Source organism: Daktulosphaira vitifoliae, unplaced genomic scaffold (genome assembly GCF_025091365.1).
Source record: "Daktulosphaira vitifoliae isolate Bord-2020 unplaced genomic scaffold, ASM2509136v1 Scaffold_4, whole genome shotgun sequence".
Classification (NCBI taxonomy): domain Eukaryota; kingdom Metazoa; phylum Arthropoda; class Insecta; order Hemiptera; family Phylloxeridae; genus Daktulosphaira; species Daktulosphaira vitifoliae.
Window position 1 is genome coordinate 22,393,471 of NW_026099575.1, and position 23,166 is coordinate 22,416,636.

The following is a 23,166-nucleotide window of genomic DNA, read 5'->3' on the forward strand; positions in this document are numbered from 1 at the left end:
AAAAATAAACATATCAATATAATTCTTTTTTATATAGATGCATAATATCATTACCTTTCATTTGGTATATTTTTTTCATAAATTTAACCCTTAACCTGCCCACAAGGGGGGATTTAAAATGACAACTTTTTCACAAAAAATTAATTTTTTTAACTTAAATTTTGAAAATGTTCCGGAAGGTCTGACACTTTTATATATATCTTAAATTAAAGCTTATGTAATATACTTTATAATCGTAAAAAAAAATTTCGGACTTTATTTTATCTTCATGATGAAAACAGACATCAAAATTAATAAAAAATTACGATTTTTGTAAAATAATTTTTTTTTATATTTTTAACTTTATAATGCTATAACTTTTTGAAAGATGTATGGATCAATATAATTCTTTTTTTTGTAGATGCATGATGTCTTTACCTATCATTTGGTATATTTTTTTTATAAATCTGACTTTTTACCTGCCTACAGGGGGGGATTCAAAATGACAACTTTTTCACAAAAAATTGACTTTTTCAACTTAAATTTTGAAAGTGTTCCGGAAAGTCTGACACTTTTATATATATCTTAAATTAAAGCTAATGTAATATACTTTATCATGGAAAAAAAAAATTTCGGACTTTATTTTATCTTCATGGTGAAAATGGCTACCAAATGCTATTATTGTGTGAAAATTCTCAATTTTATTTTTTACATTTTTAACATTATAATGCTATAACTTATTGAAAAGTGTATTGATCAATATAATTTTTTTATGGGAAATACTATTTTCTAATAATCTCTTTTTTATTCGACATACTTTGTCTTAATCAGGATATTAATAAGGAACTAGCAGTTTATGAAGCTTTTGGAATAATCCACCAATTTTTTAAAATTAAACACTATCTAAAGATTTGCATCGAAGCGTTTTTTTTTGATAGTGATTTTAATCACTGTCAGATATCATTATACTTGATCCAACTATGCCACGTCACCACTGTGCCGCGACCCCCCTGTGCTGGGTTTTTTATTTTATTTTAAAATACCTGACAAGGGGAGTACAGATTTTCATAAATATTATATAAATTAAAATTAATATAGCATAGAAAGTTAAACTTATTTAAATTTATTTGCTTCTTTTAAGTTAGGAAAAATAACTTTGAAATTTGAACTAGCTTAAATAGCCAATTTTTCAACCGACTGAACCAACGTACGGTTGCCGAGTTGGTAAAATTTATTTTTTTGGTTCTTTAAAGTTGATGAAAAATTTTTGATAAAGATTTATGAAAGTTTAAAGTAAAAAAAATTGAATATATTACCATAACTTTTAACGCAATTACAAGTTTAAAATTGACATTTAGGCCAGTCAACAAAGGAAAAATTGCGGAAAAAATTCCCAACCAAATTTTGTTTTTTTAAAAGTTGAATTAAAATATGTATAATGACATACTAATAGTCCTCAAGATTGGAATTGAGCTTTTTTTTTAAATCCTCGCAAAAGTTCAAAAATATGAGCTTTCTTAATTTTCTCAAAAAANCAAAAGTTCAAAAATATGAGCTTTTTTAATTTTCTCAAAAAATATTTAACTTACAAAAAAAATTTTCGTACAAGAGTTGTTTAAAAGGCAATTATAAACAAAAAAATTATCTTATATTTTTTCATTTAAACAAATATTTGTCGAGTTACATTAAATTTAATATGAGTACTAAAATTTATATTCCATTTTTTTCATTTTACGGTTACTTTTTATCATGTTATACTTACATTAGACACAATGTTATAAATGCATATGTGTGTATGNGGAGACACAATGTTATAAATGCATATGTGTGTAATACACTGTTTATGTGTGAGTTTATTTATTTATTGTATCAGTATATTGAGATACAACCGATAGAGTAGGTAATTGATTTGACGCTATATTGTTTAAACCCAACTAAACGCTAAATTGTACATTCCAAAACAACAATCATATTATGTCAATTGCCACCGGAATATCTGGTAATATTTTTCTTTTTCTTTGCCTTAATCCCAACTACTTGGGGTCGGCCACCTATATCCCAAACTTCCATTTGACACGATCTCCCACATCTTCTACGCTCACATCAGCTGTCATCAAATCGCATTCAATAGCATCCCTCCATCTCTTTTTTGGTCTTCCTCTATCTCTTCTTCCTTCAACATTNGCCTTCCTCTACCTCTTCTTGCTTCAACATTCATTTCTATAACTGTTCTTACAGCTTCCAATTCTTCACTCCTCATAACATGACTAAACAATCTAAGTCTATTTTCTGTCATCTTATCCACGATTGACGCAACACCTATACTTCCTCTTATATGCTCGTTCCTTATCCTATCTTCTCTAGTCACTCCACTCATCCAACTAAGCATTCTCATATCTGCTACACTTATTCTCTGCTCTATTTTCTTATCATCCGCCCAATACTATGAACCATTCATCATAGCTGGCCTCACAATTTCATACTGAATTTAAAAACTATAATTAGTATTTATTCATATATTATATTTTAAAATCAAAGAACTACTAATCAGGATATAATTAAANATTATATTTTAAAATCAAAGTACTACTAATCAGGATATAATTAAAGAAATAAGAGTTGATGTTGCTTTTGGAATAATCCACCAATTTTTCTAAATGAAACATTATCTACAGATTTGCATCGAAGCGTTTCTTATGATAGTGATTTTAATCACTGTCAGATATCATCTATACTGGAACTAACTATGCCACGACCCCACTATGCTACCACCCCACTGTGCTGGGTTTTTTATTATCAACATGAAAGTTTATAAAAAATAAAAATGAATTTATTACCATAACTTTTAGCTAAAATTGCACATTTGAAATTGACATCATTAAATAAAAAAAATGGTATTGTAAAGATTAATATGCAGTCAGAAAATTTTATAATTACTATTTACAGTAAAACAAGCAGTTCAATGACAATTAAACAATTATACATCAGACAATGAAAATACATATTTTATTTTTTTCTCAATTTTATCAAACAATTTATTTTTATCCGCAAAATCCATAAATGACTTAATAACATTAAAGTCTTTGTCTACAAATAATTTTTTTATATCAATAATAAAAATTTCAGCACCGACTAAACTATAATAGTTAACAGTTTCCAACTCTGTTTCGTTGTGAACTGTTTGATTTTCGATGGATTTTTTAGAGACGAGTTCTTTGCCGTCTAATTTCATTTCTTTTAATGCATTGCACCCTAAATCCAAACATAAAGTGTTTAAATATGATTTAAGGAGGTAATCATCAACATCTCTCTGTGTTACAATTGTGTTTTTTACCTTATAAATAAAATCATCTTCTTTTAAATGTAAATACATCCCAAACTCAATTAGTATTGCTATCCATTTATCGACCAAACATTCCTTAATAGATTTATTTTGTTGTTTATTAACGTATAAGAAATGTTTCCATGTTAATCTTAACATAATGACTTTTAAGAAGCTAAAAACTGATTCGTAGTATATCTGAATACTATTTAATTTGTTTTTTCCCCAATCAATCCTATGTGCATTTTCGTAATTTTCATGCAATTGCAGCAAAGTACTTCTTTCGATACGTCCCCAATTAACTTGCACATTGTATTTATACAAAAAGCGACTACTTTTGGTACGTTTATGTATAATATCTTTAATTAAAATATTTCTTTTTGTGAACTTCTTTAAGTCTTTTTCAGATAATTCAGTATTATTCAAAATGAAATTGCTCATGATTTTCGATTTTTCAAGCATGTAATTAGATATATCTTTCCTTGAGCAATTATCCAATTGTTTTAAATTCTTTTCGTCCACATAAAATTTATTTTCTTCTTTATTACATTTCATGGATGAAATCTCAGATTTTAATGCGTCTATTACAATATCATGAGTGTCTTTAAGGTATGTATTTAGATGCTCAATTGATTTTGGTAATTTGTTAAATAGGGAACAAACAATGCCTATATACATGTTTAATAACCACAAAGAACCTATTTCAACCAATTTTAAACCATGAAGCGTACAAATCATACATTGAATAATATTATAATTACATGGATTTATATAAAATGCTTTGTTATAGTTAAAATTTGGATGATGTATTTCTAATCTAGCTACTTGCATATAGTTCAAAGCGTATAATAAATAGGAACATTTTAAAAGCTTAACATTTTCGACGCACTTCAATTGATTATCCTTGTATCCAGTATCGAGTGAATCACTATGGTTCACTTGTAAGAAAAATAACACTACAGATACTCTTAATATCATACTTAAATTATTGTTTTGAATTAACATTTTAGTGTAACAGACAATAGTAATTTTATAAAACTAATTATAATACAGTATTGAAAACGTGACTTGCGTTACTTATACGTTACTTTTTTAATAATTATTGAAAACTGTAACTTTTTAATATTACATTTTTTAGAAACTAAATATCGTTTCCATTATTTTATTCATACATTAATATATCAATGACGTGTTCATGAGTTTTTTTAAAGTAAGGTTTACGTGTTCAATGTAGTCTGATGGTTTTTTTCTTTTCTTGTTGTTTGTAGGGTATTGAATAACACCTAAATAAATATGTATTTCTTGGTATTTTTTTTATATTTTCATTATTTCTATTTTCTAATAATATTATCATCAGACTTTAGGTTTTAATAGGTATTTTATCATCAAAAAATTCCATTAAAACATTTTCTGGTGAGAGGTACCACATATGATTACTAAACTTTTTAAGTCCTACTGCACTTATATCTTTGTCGATATCCTTAAAATTAGAAAGATTTTGCATGCGCTTTAAATCTAAAAGCAGAGCTTTAAGCGCATTACTTGCAGAAAACCAATATTTTAAATAAAATGGAACTAATAATACACAAATATCACGTACGCTAACTCGTTCGCTATCAGTTAGTTCAAATAAATCTCGAAAAAGAAAAATTTTCAAACAATTAATTTCTTTCGCCATCTATCTAGCATGATGATAAGCGCCAGATGATCTAATTAAACTATTTGGATATATAATAGCGTAGGGTAGACCTGTACACATGACTGGTGAAAATGTTCATCATAAAAAAAATACTAAAATTCAAGTTAATTGATAACTGACTTTCATTTAAACATGTCATGAAGAAATATTTAGGAAAAAAAATTTATGATTTTTATCATAAAAGTTTTTCGTCCTTTCTCAAGGCAAAATTATTTGACCGCCACTATAACGTAGTACACAGCTGTTCAAAAAGTAAGAAAACTTTATCAATTTTTATAAACATCTTATTTAGAGTATCAGCAAGTAAGGAAAGGGTTTCTATTGTTTTCATTGTTTGTAATAAATGACCCGTTTCTTTACTTTTTGAACACTTGTGTATATTTTATGTGTTATGTACAGGAATGATATCAATCATTTCTTCTCCAATAAATTCTAACTTAATCACTTGTACAGAATAGCACAGTATCTGCTAACATCTCAAATAACTTTTAATCTAGTCATAAGTTTACGTTAATTTTTTTTTATTAATTGATATATGTTGAAACACATATAATAAAGAAAAAAGAGGTAGAGGAATACCAAATAAGATGGAGGGATGTTATTGAATGCGATATGAGGACGACTGATGTGAATGTAGATGATGTGGAAGATTGTGTCAAGTGAAAGGTTAGGATAAGGTTGGCCAACCCTTTTTAATAAAATCTTATTAAAAGGGAAAATGCAAAAAGAATAGAAGAATAGTGTTATGGTCCCGATATTTAAAGGTAAAGGAAATATACAGAAGCGTGGAAATTATAGAAGTATAGCTTAATTTTTTCACATAGTGTGAAATAGTTTCGTTTCCGTCTGTCCATTTCGCCTCCATAGATATTTCAATTATTAATATCGAAAAAAAAAATCAAATATATACAATCTTTAAAATGTTACAAAAAAATTACTACTGAACATTAATAATATATATAATTTTAAATCTATTCTACAAAAAGGCCATCTTAAAAATGTTTTAAATTTTTGGTAAATTAAAAATAAAATTATTTTTTATAGTTCCGATGAATAACAATTATTAAAAAATAAATTAGTGCAACCCATACAATGTTTTAAACTTTTTTGATTTACAATATTATGAAAAAAAAATAATATACATAATATAAAGGTCAAACAGAAAAGTGTAAACATTTAAATAACAAAGTATTTTAATAAATTTTATATTTTTTTGAAATTCTATTTTGACCCGGACTGTGAGACACAGCCTTGGACAAAATATTTTATCGAGTACTAGATAATTGTACAAAAAAAATTCTATTTTCACTTAAATCTGATTAATGTTTATAGAATAAATTTAGTTTTAAAAATGGATATCTGATGCTATTATATTATTTTGGTTTTATTTTGACAGTATACCTCATAAGAATACCCGTTATTGGCTGTTAATGGAATAATAATAAATTATTAGTTATTATTATCTCTAAAATGACATCATCAAAATCACAATACTAGTCTTAGAATATCAGTACAATATTTTTAAATCAAGGTTTGGCACACATTTTTTTTTACATTAAATTGATTTGTGCATTTATTTATATAAATCATAGCAATATCACAAGGTTTTTTTATTACATCTGTTTGTTGGCAATTAAACGATAAGGTACAGTTTTTCTTTGTGACAAAATTTACAGAAATATTCATACCGGTGTGTTTAACATTGACGACAGATTAAGTAAACATCCCTTTATCCAATTGGTTATATTAATGTTGATCTATTGTGATAGAAATGTTAATTTTCTTAAGAAAATAATATTTAGTTGTTTTTTTATGTGGCTACAATCCAAAAATGCCTGTGATTCAATTAATAAACTTTTAACTCTTTTTGGTCATTTGGCAGTATGTTAATGCTATTTTTTTTTATCGTCATTATCAGTTTAGTAACTAAATGATGTAGTACAGTGGACGTTGTTGACGGACAGAAAATGTAATATTATTAATAGCTAGTAATTTATTGTTCGAGTTAATAATATTATATATTATGCGGAAACAATTTATTACCCAACTTACAATATTATAATATTATTTTAACGGTCCATTTGAGGTCAATGCTATTTCCTGACCGGTATTTATAAGCCAAGAAATACAAACTTAATTTTACGAAAATTGTTTTTTTATTGGAAATTATACGCAAAATTAATCATAATATTATCTAGGTTAATAGCTAATAGTTTTATTAAATAAATAAAACTAAAAATGCAAAAATGGTATAAGGGATAGTAAGATCAGTAATACCGGGGTTTGGATAAAAAGTATAANTCAGGGGTTAGTAAGATCAGTAATACCGGGGTTTGGATAAAAAGTATAATTTTACCTTTTTTACTACAGTTAGATTTTAATGGCACATTTAAACATACATAACCAGGTCTGAACCATAGTTTAAAAACTTGCGGGTAGCTCGTTTGGCCCCATACTCATAATGTTTATTTTATGAAAATTAATTTTTTTATATTAAAAAACATAACATTTTAATGACCTCAGTAGATATTTAAACTCAATGAGTACAGTGGCGTGCTTAGTGGATAGCAGGCCTATACTGTTTTCAAAGCCAGCTTTAGGCACAAAACCCATAAAATGTTTTTCATTCTCAAATAATGCAAAAAATAAAACATCATCAAAACTCCCCTGTCCAAATTATAATAATTAAATCTAAGCCTGTCCTACATTTTATTCCTAAGCATGCCTCTGATTGGGCATATGAACTCAATAAACAATTTGATGATTAAATAAATAGGTAGGATTGGGTTTGATTAATTGTTTACAACATATAAAATGTTTTATGGATATTTATAGATTTTTAAGATTAAAACATATTGTGCACTTAAATTAACAAAACAGATTTAAAAATACTACTGTGCCCTATATTATTTTTTCGTTAATTTTTTGATGCGCATTTGTTGATTTTTAATAAACAAAGATGTGGATCGTGAACTGTAACTTTCTGTAGGTGGATATGAAAGATGCTAGTGGAAACATAACACGTGAAAAGAAAAGTCGTTTTGTTAGATTTATGTGTTAGCATTCCTGAGTGTCGCTGTATTATTTTCAAAGTAATTCATGTCCCATTACTAACACAATTTTGGCAACGAAATTATAACGTATAGGCGCCATTATAAATTCATCGGTCACGGGCGAATAATTAGACAAAGTACACTATAGATTTTCTTAATATTATGTGTTAATATTTCTCAAATTCATTACAAGTGATTTTGTCATATAACTTATTTTTGAAAATAATTATATAAAATTAATGAATAAAATTCATTATAAAAATATTAGAAACGGTTAATATCACCGTTAATAAAAAAAATTCCCTTAAAATTATATCACTAGATTCGAAAAATTAAATCGTATGCTAATGACACAGATACACCCTATATTTTTCTGCAAAAACGTCTTAAAATATTTGTATTACTAGTTAAGAGCAGACATGATTTTTCAGTCTTTAAAATAACAATTATACGGAATTGAGAAAATATTACATTTACCATGATGTGATTTTTTTTATGTCGTCTATGAATATTCTCAGTTTTCATTGGATCGATTTTGTTGGTATATACATATAATTTTTTGCTATTAAACCTGTGCACTTGGGATTCTACAATACATTGAGGTTTTGTACCAACCCACAACCGTCTTTGATTGAACCAAAAAACCCTGCATGACATATTTTCGAAGTTATTAATTAAACACACGCACCATCCAAGCACTTATTAAGAACTATAATTACACTTGGATCAACCCATGTAAAATTTTGTGTTTAAAGTTGATAAAATTTTGATACCTAGAGCCAATCATTGATCAAATTCAGCACCGCTCAATTATTTGTAAATTAATGTATATGACACCACAAATGTACTCGTGTTATCAAAATAACAATAAACGCAATATTTCAAAAAAAAAAAGTTCATTTTTAATTTAGAAAATAATTAAGAAGCATTTAATAATTGAATGAAAATTTAAAAATCCTAGAGCAATACTAGAATTAATTCTATAAACAAAATTGATTCTCATTCACACAAGTGGCGTATTTAGATATTTTTTAAACGTTGGAGCTTATTATATATCTTGCTTTCAGAACGTAGAGTAGTGAAGAGCTTCACCCCCTCCAATACACCCACTTCCATTATTTTATATTAATGAGAAGGGGATCAAATCCCAAAACTCACCTTAATAATCCACTGATCCACATATTTGTTATGTTTGGCTAAATATATTAGATTAGTTATTTTTCTCATTTGCAATCCCCGAATGTTTTTGTTTTCCTGGTGTCTTAAACACTAATGATGAGGGATATTTTAACACTCTTCTGCCAAATTATAATCTTAGTCAGTGGTGTGACCAGGGGTGTGGTTACATTGGCCCTAATGTATATTACAATCTTTCCTATTAGCCAATTATTTTTATTAACAATATAAGACTTCGGCGCTAATAAAAGCATATGATAATTCAAAAAATTAAATAAAATTCCTTAATTCCCTAGTTACGCTACTACTCGATCGTTAATTAACATTTTAGTTATAAGGTTGTCCTTATTGTCATTGTGTCTCAAAACTTTATTTGAACAATAAAGAACAACTATTAATATATTTACAACAATAATATTTCTGCTAATTTTCTAAGTGACAAAAAGAAAGATTTTATTTAATTTTAAGTTTATTGTTGGAATACAATATTACCATTGTGTTAGATAAAATTAAAGTTAGTACAAGTAGCTGGTTATAGATAAGAAAAGGGCTTAGGGAGCTCAATTATCAATAAAATATTTCAATTAATAAACAAATTAAAGTAAAAATAATGAGATTAATATACATAGGAACAATTTGACACAATACGTTTGAGCATCTAACCTTATTTCTCCACTCCTTAAAAATATTTCTATATAAATTAACATGCAATTTTTATAACTTTTGGAAAGCTGTGGCAGAATTGAGGGATTTAGACCACCCTAGGCCTCAATATTGCGTCTTTGTTGATGTAGCCTTTTCCAAAAAAATATATGTACCCATGAATATATATTCATTACTTTATTAAATAATAGTAATATTATGTACTTTAATTTAATAAATTATAAACTGTTACTTAGTGCAATAACATTATAAAAATAATTCGGCAAATTAAACATAAGTTATTTATAATATTTCATTGGCATTTAGATTAAACACAGTATTATTGCGACAAGAAAGCGGCTGAATAAGGTCCATTAACTGATAAACACGGACTGGTCACTCCGAAAATATTTTAAAAATGTCAGGCCATAGGTCGGACGAGGCCGCTATGAAGAGAACATTGCCGCCGTCTAATTTTAGTCACACGGCACATTCTTTACGGTCCATTATAAGTGTTCGCTATAAGCTCGCAACGAATATAGAGCACCTCAAAATCGCCTACATCGGTAAACTAGTAATTTTCTTAGGGTTTTATGACCAATGATAATTTTCAATTATAATTTTTATTGACCAATTTATCTTAAACTTATAATTTTTTTTTTCCATAATTGTATGTAAACACGATTCGTTTACTTTAATACAGTGGCGTAACTAGGATTTTTACTTAGAGATGGCTTTTTTATGACTTATCACATACTCTTACTAACTCCAGTCATATACTATTAATAGAAATAATTGGACAAGAGTAGGAAGTTATAACTTCCTTTTGACTTGCTTTAATATACAGAGATTTTATGTTTTGTTTTTGAATAATAAGATTTACATTTTGTTTACAATGCTTCTTATGCAACCCTTTATGTTGTAAATTGGCCATATAATTATTCATTCAATTAAAAAAAAATGATTTTCAGTTACTTTATAATATCTAGTTGTACGCATTTTTTGCAAGTGCGATATTAGAGTTTCAAAAATGATTTAATTCAAATTTATACCTTTAAACATAAATTATGCGTCTGTATTTTTACATTATGAAGTTAAATACTTACAATTATAATTTAGCGATAAATAATTTTTAACTTGAAACCTATTGGTAATTCTAAAAATATGAACACAAAAGCACAACGTTTTGTTATCTCTCATTACCAACCTTATTACGAAATTTTCCCAAAGTAAAACATTAAACCTGCCAAGGAACAACTAAACATTTAGATATTTTAAATAATAATAACAACATCAACAAGAGCTATGCAAATGCGGGGGAGTAGTAACACTTTTCTATGTTTGCCCGCTCGAGCGCGCCGCTGCGATTTACCGAGTTAACGTGCCAGATAAAAGCTCAAGTCCATCGACATTGTTGTAACAGGCGATTTCGAGCAGCATGGCAGGAACGATGGTGATAGGAAGGTGTGTGCCTCCTTCCACTGAATGCGAGTCTCGTGTACCGATCAATGGGGATATCATCTTGAAAAAATCAGATTTGTAAGTAGTTTAAATATTATGTGTTTCTTTCAAAACAGCTATACAAAACAAGTGTCATTTTTATAGATGGAGTGTGTCGTATATATGTCCAGGACTAGCACTTTGTGGAGCTTTATCTCTTTACACTGACAAAGATACCGTAAATATGTTAAGGCCTACTTGTCTCATAAACTGTGCTGGCGAATTACCCGATACGCCTCTTCCCGATACAGTAAAGAAATACCATAAGATTCAAGTAATTGACAATCCTCAAACAAACTTGCGACCACATATTGATCAGGTCGTTGATCTCATACACCAGGTAAAAAAAGACTATTACTTGATGCATGATATGTCTATAATTATCTAAGTTAAATTAACTTAAATTGACAGATGTTAGTTAGGGCTAAAGACTATAAGAATTTTTTATATTTTACTGAATCTATACCCAAGTATGAACAAAATTCATAATATGTAAATAGAACGTCCAAGTATAAAAGTATTCATGAAATGGTCCTTTTATTTACTTATTTACTAGTTAAATTATTAGTTAGTTTAATTATAAATTAAATTTTAAAAAAGGTTATTCATATATTGATATATTTAGAATAATTTAAGCAAAATATATAAATACTAGAAAATCTCAGCCTTAATAATAATGATTGAAAATAATGAAGTTTTTTAGTGTTTATACTTTACTTCATAAAAAATAAATATTATATTTTATAATATTTATTTTATAAATAAAATATTATAAACTACCTAGTTATTTATTTCCAGAAAGAGACTGGCTAAATTAAATAATTTGCCGAATTTAACTTATATGTATCATAAATCAATCTAAATTTTTTATTTTTAATCGTGTAAATTAAATAAATACCTAATTGTTAAATTCCTAGAATTCAAATTATTTTAATTGTCGTAATTCGTAAGGAAAAAAATTTTATAGATGTGTTTTTTTATAATACACGTAGTGAAGCCTAAATATAATGTAAACCTGGGAACCCCTAATCATAGGTATCGTTTAGGTTATATATTTTATACTATGAGGCCATTATAATAACTAATTAGTGTTATTAATTAGTCTATTTATAGACTAGTAAATAGTTTAATAGATTTATGGTTAAATAGTAGTTTTTATAGTATAATCATTTTTGAATGGGGATATGTTCAAAGACTTCAATTAAAAATCAAAATTCCCTAATCCTGATAATACTCTATAACTACTTTTATTGAAACTAAATAATAAGTATTTTTAAATTCTAATTTTAATTTTATAGACCGACAATAAGTGAATACTAGAGGTATTTACCTCGTATATAAATTCATTTTACCCCTTGTATACCATTGTATGAAAAGTGATGATCACATACAGTTTTGAGGGGTTAGTACTATTTATTCTCAGCTTGTAGTGTTTTTTAACAAAAAAAAACATGTAGGTGTTGTAATTTACGTTTCTGAAGATATATCCGATGTGGGTGTAAAACGTATATTTAAATGTTTTTTTCAAGTATAGCTCCATTTGCATCATTTAAATATTTATGTTTATTAAAGAATCTACCTACAATAATACTTTTCTAAAACAATTGAGTTTGAAATAAAAGTAAAATAAACTCCCATATTAATTTTATTAAAAAAATTAAGTATATAAATATAATTATAAAAACTAAACCATTTTGAAGTAAAATTTCGAAGTGGACCCACGCCTCCTAGATATAATAATGTTCATAACTTCTGAAATACTAATTCAAACGACGTTATTCACCAGTCATTTTCTTAATTTTATCATTTTCTATTTTCTTATGCATGATTGCAATTTGAAAAAAACACCTTTATAAGTTAAAAGGGATGAATGTTGAAAATATTTTATAACATTACAATTAAAATTGTAATGAAAAACGTATGCTCTATATACAGGAATACACTACCTGATTCTTTTTCCTTCTTTTTAACCTTAATTATAAATTTATTTTTTGATAAATGTATTTTTAAAAAACTACTCATCGCTGTAAATTTTCAGGCTGAGATAATATTAGTCAAATTTTTTTAATATTTTTTAAATAACACGGAAGACTTTCAATCAAATCAGATATTAATTTACTATAAAAAATTGGTATGCCAAAGGTGAACAAAAATATTTCGTTTGGCGCCGTTCCCGGTATTTGCTAAGTTGTACCTTGCGTGGACCACTGGCCGACAAACTACAAAGCCTTGACAGGAACATGATAGTTAAAAAAATACATGAAGAATAAGCCCCGCCTTTAGTTAATAACACGAAAAACGGTTGTCAACGGTATTTTGGCCAGAAATTGCGAAACAGATAATAATAACAAATATTATTACGTTAATAACACAAACAAGAAGTTCACTGGTCTATTTTAAGAACTTTACAATTATATCAAACCTCATAAACATTTAAGTGTATTATAACCAATATATATATTATAATGTGCACTGACTGGGTAGTAACTAAGGAAAAACAGCAAACGCATTTGTATTTCTACGTAAGGCCGTGCAGGTGGTGTTTAGGAGTCGTAATTCATTCCAAGAAAAACATTTGTTGCGCCTAATCTATTCTTGTGTATGAAACAGATTTAAAAATATCAGTGTTCAATAATTAATAGATGTTGAACACTATTTGATAACAAAAATCGTACTTGTAATTTTAGTTTGATGTGTTATATTACTTTGATATTTTATAAACTATTTATAGTTAATAAAATATACAGTTATAGTAAACTAAATAAAAAGTTAAAATGAAAAATAGTTAATACAAATCGTAGGTTCAGTTAAGAATGAGTATCAAAATTTAACACTATACGGTAAAACGTCTAAAAAAATAATTACAGACCATAAAATTATTCCTTTAATCAATACACTAAGATTAATTCCATGTAATGTTTCATTATTTACTAGTTATTATAATGTATTGATTAATGGTTGAATAACATGATTGTTATTTAATATTATAGTCCTTTATTTATTAATTAGTTGCCATAAAATTTTTTTTTAATTTAATGAACTTTTTTGGATCTTATTTTCAATTAAAAATGAAGCGAATACCAACTTATTATTTTCTAGGAATATTTGAACGGTGGACTAACAGTTGTACATTGTGCGGCTGGAGTGAGCAGATCGGCAACCTTTTGCATAGCGTACTTAATCAAATATCGTGGAATGGACATGAACAAAGCGTACCGGCATGTAGCTAAATGCAGGCCGTGTATAAATCCCAATCGGGGTTTTATTGATCAGCTTATAAAATATGAAGAAAAATATGCGGATGTTTAACATATCGTACACATAACAACATTCCATTTTTACTATTTTAAGATAGATTTATTTTAAGAATGTTTTTTCTTTGATTTAATAAAAATTTTGTTTATTGAAACTATTTACAATGTTATGTGTATACATAAGTATAAAAATAGAACAGATGTTGCTATTCATTGTGTTGTTTTTTACTTTGTAACTATCCTTCATCCAGTTATAAAATTGTAAACAGGATCATTATTGTTTTTCTATTGTTGGGAAGGCCGCAGCGACTATGTTAAAAATATTGTCTACCTACCATTTAACATTTATCAGGACCCGTGCGTAGAAAACATAAAAGAAAAATAAAATCACCTTTTACCGTAACCGCCACATTGCTTATTTAAAAAATGATTATGTCAAAACCACCGCCTGTCAAAATATTTTATTTTTGTTGTACAAAGGTGAAAAACTGATATAATTTTAATAGGGTCATATTAGTTGCAAATGTTTTTACCCCATTATACATGTTGGTTAAAATTGATTAAGTATGTGTACCGTTAAACCATGGAGTTCCCTATATTACAAACATTTTATTTCAATTTTGACAATGAATATCTATTATTTTATAGATCAAACAGCACCCACATGTATAAAGCGAATGAAAACGAACCTTTTTTTTAAATTTAAATAATTAAAAATAATGCATGTTTAAGAATTTATGATAAAAATTTTATGTATTAGATTTCGATTAATTTTTTTTTTATATATAGATTTCACACAATTCTTTAACATTCCAGTAGCGAGGGGTAAAGAAGACAACTTACCCTGCCTCATCTTTAAAATGAGATAGACTTCATAAATTATGCCAAACCCGAACTCTAAAATCCTGGTTACGCCATTGAAATATCTTTATTAAAGCAGTGAAAAGAACTTGATTAATAATTTAATACAAAATACATAAAAAAATTAATACCTCTTTAACAATATCAGAAGCGATATTAAAAGTGGGGGTGACTCCAACCCTTTATCTAAAATACTGACTCAACAATTTTATACAGGTAAATATATATATATAGCTCTTTTAAAAAAGGTTTGTTTGAAAGCAAAAAAATTGAAAAAAGTGAAGTGCAAAAAAGGTCATATATACACTTTTTTAGCGTTACAAAATTTTTTAGTTGGCAATTTTTATTAAAAAATTTGTTGAGTAAAGAAAAAAAACGATGACTGCAAAAACTAAGTAGGCAAATACTTTCCCTAATAAAATTTCTAGAACCGCTTCTGAGAAATACATCAAAATTAAAATATTACAAATTGCGTTTATTTATTATGTCACAATTCCACTTACTTTCTTCCTTTAGTTTTGCATCAAATGTTTGAGGGATTTATGTTACGGAAAACCAATATGACATGCCAAAATCTCATGATTAAGTTTCTCATATTTTGCTGCTCATTTTCATTTTGTTTAAAGTCAACAGAGAAATATAGAGTGAATTAACTATATACCGTAAAAAATATTCTTTACCTATCCCACTAATAAATGTGCTTAAGCATATATTTAGAAATTTAATACATATATTACCAAAGATAAAGCATACTAAATTTATAAATAAATACTTTGCATTAATTTATTTATAGTTGTATAAAATGAAAAAATACGGTAAAAAAGAAACGATTTAGTTAAATTGCACTGATGTGTACAAACTTTTTAGTTATAGAATTTTTATAAAAATAACGGTTAACCTTACTACTTTTACAACGCATACAGTAGTGGTGTTTAAACATAAATCTTATAAACATGGATAGGACATTCATAATTGAGGTCCTTGTGTTTTCGCGGTCCTGAAATGATATGCAATGAGGCCGTTTGTTTACATTATAATTGTGATAAGCGCGTAAGATATTGTTTTTTTAATTTTGTAATAAATTATAAATTATAACTTTTACATTATTATATAAATAATTATTTATTACTAACCATTAAATAATATAAAGTAAAATCTCTTCATGTAATAATGCAAACAAATAGTTTCAATTTATTATCACCATAGTCATAAGTGATAAAGCATCAATGTCCTATCCATATTTATAAGATCTATGTGTTTAAATTATTCATAATTTGACGAAATGTTACAGATTTTCTTTTTTTTTTGTTATTGCAATAATACATTGTATAATTAAAGACTTCTGAGTAAGAATTATTTCATGGTTGGATTAGTTTTCTAAACTCAAAATAAAAATTATATTCATCCTTTAAAAAAAAAAACAGTTTTTTACCCCAATGTTAATATCATTAAAAGCTATTCATTTTTTATTGCTTATAAATAATTTGTATAATAAGGTATAGATACTATTAAAAAGAATTGTTTTTTTTGCTTAAAAAATACTCAATAAAAATGTCAAATAAATTAAAAGATGTTTGATGCTGAAAATATGTAATTTTGTCCTTTATTAAAAGATTTGTATAACAAGAAAAACTTTTAATCTTCGTTAAAACAATTTGGCATAATAACATCGATGAAGACAGTTACATTCCATTTGCTAGGTTATTATGCGAACAAGAGGCCTTCTATTTTAATGGTCCGAGTGGTGGTCCGTAGTATTTAAAGTGAGAACTAGGTACAAAAAGGGAATAGTGATTCTGTATTCAAAAAAATATAATATTTTCACTTGGCAATTTTAGAACCATGAATAATAATAATAATTAGGGCTCGGACTTAAATGCAATAAAAAACATGTATAAGTTTCAGAACCTTATGAAATTTCTTCATAAAAATACTTTCAAAGTATAAAAAAATCGTAAAAATATTGTTCAAAAAAAATTATATTTTTTAAGAATATATTCTTAAAATATAATCACAGTATACTGTATTTTAAACACAATATTTTGATTAGTGTGATTAGAAAAAATGTTTGGAAAGTCTAAATTAACTTATTCCCTACTTAAACATAATTATTTAAAAAATGACAGGTAATTTCTATAATTTTTGGAGTCCAAACCTTTTTAAAACCTTATATTATGTCGATAAATATTATTATACAAAAACATAAAAAGTAAGACTCATTAGAAATTTTTTGTCTGTAATTAAATGAGTAATCGACAGGCATATTTATTTACCTAATTTTAATAAAAATAAAAGTAATTTTTATCTTACTTAAATATGCTTTTGAGTCTTACAATAACCTAAAAACAATAAAAACCTTAAAAATCTCAAAAAATAAAATTTTTATTTTTGTATTTTCCATTATATAATCAAATTTTGTGTTTGTATTCAATGAAATCCGGTCACCAATAATAATAATATATAATATTATTGTCATAACGATATTACTTGTACATTATTTGAATTTTACAATTTTATTAATACAGTGGTAGTTTTTTATTTGATAAATAGTTACTAACGAGTTACTTATTCCTTCCATTCCCAGTGACATTTTTTTCAACTTTCTTGTTTTTTCTCAAATATAAAATTCGAGGAATGGATTTAAAGGTTATTTTTAAAATTTTCAATCTTGTATTGATATACAACCAGAACATATTTTTTTGACAACTATCTTACCTCATGATATAATATCATATATTTTATATCTTTTCTTAAGTGAATATTTAAATCACCAAAACATTATCATAAAAAGCCATAGGCTATTTCTAACATTCCGCCTATTTATGTTGGAGAGTTGTATAGTGTTTACGTACTACGCCATTGTTGTTACATGGTAAGACACCGCCATGGTTATAATAGCAGTGGATGGAAAACAGGTTCACTGACAACCAATGGTAGAGCTTGGTAACGTACCCCTGTTAGAGAGGGGATGGTCTCTACTTGTTATCGTCAATATCGAACCACAGGATTTTCAATCATAACACGTTCGATCTTTCTTGTGAGTCGTGAGAATTTTTATTTATTAAATTGCGAGTGCTATTTTCCAGAAGTCTTCGTCACGAAACTATTGACCAGTAAGTAAAAACTTAATATTGTATTACTTTTACAAGGATTAAATTGTTACTTGACCGATAATAAAACGTTTATCTATAATTAATATTACTGTTTAATTACTCAATACCTATATTTTTAGCGTTAAGTTTACATTTTGATCTTATCATTTTAAGTATTACTAAATTACTCATTTATTTTTATTTTCCGTTAATAATTAATAATGAAAATCTGTTTAAGTTTTACTTAATTTATTAAGCCGATTTTCTTCTTTTTTTTTTTATTCAATTTTTGTTATTAAGCCACAGATTTTTATTAAAAATTAAAAATATTATTAAAATATTCATTTAAAACAAAAAAAACGTAAAACTTATTTAATAAGCTACAAAATTACTATAAAATTTCTGACACGTTTATCAGAAACAATGTTACTCATATCAACGCTAAGCTTAAACATATTTAGTAGCGTATTTAGAATATTTTCACAGTAATGTTTATTCAAAATAAACATGTTATTTTATAACAAACATTTATTAAACACCACCTTCTCATCTTGGCATTGAAGCTAAAATTATTAAAATTATGATTTTATGTTTTACTAGTTTAAAAAAATAAATAAAATTGATGACGAACTTATATAAATTATTAACAAGGTATAAATTACGTATAAGATACTTAATAATGTACTTCTTAAAGATCTATTTTCAATAAAATTCCTAAATCTAAGAAAATATTTCTCAAATGACCGAATTTTGACTTTAATTTGGCGAAACGTTTAATTCGATCTTTTTCTCATAAGAAGTTAGTTTTCTAAGTTATTTGTGTTTAGTTAATTTTGATGATAATTATATTCTGCTTGAAATATGCAATTCATTTTTGATTGGGCAAAATTGGTTTACTCGATTATTTTTATTAACTTTCATCTATATTCACATCCTATAATAATAATTACGAATGAAGGCTGTACTATTTCTAGAACAATGAACTATCATTTTAAATACTTGGAGATTTCATAATTTTTAATAAGTATCTTTTGTTTTATAATATTTTGTTGTGTAGTATTATTTGAAAAAACAGCACGTATATTAAGTGTATCTAACCAAATTTATTATTTCCGCTACAATTATTGTGTCCAAGTTATAGTTGACTATTCCGAGAATCATACTAAGTATATCTCTTTTTTTTTTACTTAATCGCACATATTGTTGAATGTTCTTATCTTGATGGAATACTTACATAACAAGCATAATTTTCTCGTTTTTTAAGCCCTCGGTGTTACACATATAAGAAGATTTAATATCATAATTTTCATTAGCTATGTAAGGGTAAAAATATTATCAAAGAATACGCGCACACAAATATTTATTTTGTATTTTTTTTTTACAAATTAGTTTATAATTTAAATTTATATTATAGTTATTTTGGATTTATGACTTTTTGCAATTGGACGACTTAAGTATACCTAATATCTCTTGAATAGTGGCGTAATTTTTTTTTAGGAAAATCGGTCTTTCTATGATATTGATTAACTAGATTTTTTAGTAGTATAAAATTATAAAAGTTATATTTTCTTCGGGTTAAGTATTGTTATAAAATACGACTGTTTTTATTTTCATTGTTATGCTGCCTCAAATCACTTTTTTATTGAGATGATAATTTATATTAAATCCTAATTAATATAAATAATAGTTTGTAATCATTATTCATTATTATAGTTAATAAATATACAGTGGCGGTTAAATGATTTTTGATAAAAATAATGGTAAGATTGTGCTGCCACTCCCATCATACCCCTGAGCTTTTTTATTTATATTACTAATAAAGATGTTTTTATTGACTATGAGATATGCATAAATGGCTTACTTCCTTCTAAGCCTATTTTAAATAGTACCCTATTGAACTTATCTATGTATAAATAGCCAAAGCAATTTTTTTATAAATAAAGTAGATATGAAAATAATGCATAAATATCAAAAAGGGAATGTGAAATGGGAGTGATCTATTATCCCCTGTAATTTGATTATTAATAATATAAAAAGTATACTTATTATATATATATAAATAAAGTAAGGAAACGGGTCAGTTATTATAAACAATGTTATAAAGGGAATAAAAATGTTTCCTACGCCAGTTAATCTGCAAACAGTTAATATGAAATTGTTTAATATTTCATATAATTCATATTCATATATTTTTTACAGTGTCTAAACTACCTGAAGTTAAAAATTATGTAAAAGCCATAAATGATTGTAAATCATTTAAGCTCCGCCAGCAAATTTTAAGTGAAATGTTGGATTATGTATCTATTGAAAATCCAGATGCTTTTCTACAAATATTTCGAGAAATGAAAAAACGAGAACTAGATGCCAATGATCCTAACAAAATATCAAAATGGCTTTCCAGTTCAAATGTAAAATTTCATTCTAAATTGTATGAATCACTAATGTTAGTCAAGAGCAATAATATTCTTGCTCAAGAAGAATATTTGGGTAGCTTGAAACAAATGTTAAGTCATACATTATCTACTGGAGATAAACTTGACGAATGTTTGAAAATTTGTAGCTTAATTGAGAAGTTATCATCATTAAGCAAAATTCATGAGTTAGTAATCAATATTAAGTGAAATTTAGTCTAAACTTTTTAATGAGTATTGAGTACTACAAAATATGTTTCATTTTTAGGCCTTTGAGACATCTTATAAACAGAGTGAAACAAATGAAAGACAATAGTTATTTTAATTCAGAACCTAATTTAAAAAATATTTGGGTGAATAATTTTATACAGAAACCCATTCTTGGCAAATTACAGAATAAGATCGATCATCATACATCTCAAATTTGGCCAACATTGATACAATCATCATGCATAAAAACTCCTACTCTTTATAATAACTATTGTTATTTAAATTGTGAGTATACTTAAAAATAAAAAAGATAAATTAAAAAGAATGTTAAATTATTTAAAATTAAATTTTCAGTGGAGTGTTCAGGCACACATTGTACTGAGGTCGATTTAATACAAGCAATGTCCAATTTGACCATAATTGAACAAGATATGAATGAAGTAATTTCTAAATGGCTCCATTACTTAAAACTACATAAGTATCAATGGTTTTTTGAAAACTTAAGCTACTTAGAAATTCAATGCATTGATGAAGACACAATTGAATCATTTATTGCCAAAGTTAACCAAAATTCTATAACAAAAGGTGCTCAAAAGAAAATTTGTATATCGACCAAAGCTCTTCGAGATAGACCTCAAAAATTGAAAGACTTGATTTTAGTAAGACGTTTTTGTTAATAATTTCTATTACATTTTATAGTAATTTTCATTTTAATTTCACAGGCTTATGACTTGGATGTTTCAGCAACAGAAATGAGCGATCATCTGTTGTACATGCGAGATATTCTTCACTACCCTATTCCAAACAAAAATTGTGTTGTAGGAGAAGAAATTCAGGAAGATATCATTCTAGTAATGGAGAAAATGTTAAATTGTTTGCTAGAAACATTGCGATTCACAAAAACTTTAATTTCACAAAGTTTGACTGGAACCTCCATTAACAAGTACCTTGAATGCTGTTTGTTAATATCTAGTAATGCTACATTTAAGGGTAGTCAAGTTGAAAAAATTAATTTTTTTTCAAAATCTTTGAAAACTAAAGTACTTCAAACTCAAAGAAATTTTCATGTATAAAAAAATAATTGTAATAATTATTGGATTTTTTTTTTATGAATTTTTTTTTTTTAGAACATGTACAACTTTAATATTGTGAATAATTTTTTATGAGATATGATTAATAGTTTATTAAGTTATTATTGCATTTTAAGTCTATTGGTAAATAATATTTTATTTTAAACAATTTTATAAATATTTTTATTTTAATAATATATAGTTTTATGTGTGCTCCTTGTGATATTACTTAATCCACCTTTAGTTCTTTTAAAATTATACCACTAAGTATTAAATTGTGGTGGCTTTAGTTATAAATTGTTACTAAAAGAATTATTTATAGATGTGGGGGGATTGATATATATTTATTATTGCAGTAAAAGAAAAAAAGATTGACTTTATTTAAGCTTAAATCAAATTGAAGTACACCTTGCCCATGTAATTTTTAGAAATAAAAATTGTTGTTTTTTGTTTATTTATTACTATATTTGAACATATGTTTTGTGAATTTTTGTTGAATATATCCTATTCTAACACTCCTTGCCCATTACTTCATTAGTGTAAATGAGGGCAAGGTTTATGTAAAATAGAGTGATAAATAGGACTAATATATTTGTATTTCAATCGTATTGAGAATTCAAAATATGTCTATTTTTTAATTAAAACTGCTATAATTAATTCATAAATAAAATAGAGTATTAATAAACTTCCAATGGTTTGTTATATATCTGACACGACCAAAAAAAGGTTATTGCTAAGCCAATGACTTGTTCTAATACCATAGAATCATTCTGATGGCCATTATTAGTTTTGAAGAAATTGCAACCAACCTGAAATTTTCTAAGTCTGTTAATGATTATCAAAGTATTATAATATAGGATTTAAAAAGTGAAGGAATGTTCAAGTTCATAAAAGTTT

The 23,166-nt window shown here is 26.3% G+C and overlaps 3 protein-coding genes across 7 annotated transcripts in view; 2 read left to right on the forward strand and 1 right to left on the reverse strand.

Moving 5' to 3' along the window:
- The window catches only part of LOC126903643 (uncharacterized), a 46,494-nt gene extending 30,343 nt beyond the window's left edge, over window positions 1–16,151 (reverse strand). Inside the window, exons 1-3 of one of the 5 annotated variants that reach the window (XM_050681981.1) lie at window positions 15,990–16,151; window positions 15,469–15,551; window positions 8,531–8,699 (exon numbers count right to left, since the gene is read on the reverse strand). Coding sequence is in view for 3 of the 5 variants with exons in the window: in XM_050681985.1 (XP_050537942.1) it covers window positions 3,314–4,306 (993 nt within the window). In the remaining 2 variants the exon portion in view is untranslated. Of the gene's footprint in view, window positions 1–3,313; window positions 4,585–8,530; window positions 9,467–15,468; window positions 15,552–15,989 lie in introns of those variants that run through there. The other 4 variants (XM_050681985.1, XM_050681982.1, XM_050681983.1 and 1 more) reach the window with 4 other exon arrangements.
- On the forward strand, window positions 11,252–14,838 carry LOC126903655 (dual specificity phosphatase 21). The gene is made up of 3 exons (XM_050682011.1): window positions 11,252–11,410; window positions 11,477–11,711; window positions 14,471–14,838. The coding sequence occupies exons 1-3, from the start codon at window positions 11,310–11,312 to the stop codon at window positions 14,678–14,680; spliced, it is 546 nt and encodes a 181-aa protein (XP_050537968.1). The 5' UTR covers window positions 11,252–11,309; the 3' UTR covers window positions 14,681–14,838.
- A 2,083-nt stretch (window positions 16,152–18,234) lies between the features above and the next one.
- On the forward strand, window positions 18,235–22,408 carry LOC126903641 (uncharacterized). Its single transcript, XM_050681978.1, has 5 exons — window positions 18,235–18,599; window positions 20,778–21,177; window positions 21,258–21,484; window positions 21,554–21,858; window positions 21,922–22,408. The coding sequence occupies exons 1-5, from the start codon at window positions 18,455–18,457 to the stop codon at window positions 22,270–22,272; spliced, it is 1,428 nt and encodes a 475-aa protein (XP_050537935.1). The 5' UTR covers window positions 18,235–18,454; the 3' UTR covers window positions 22,273–22,408.
- Window positions 22,409–23,166: the final 758 nt, after the last annotated feature.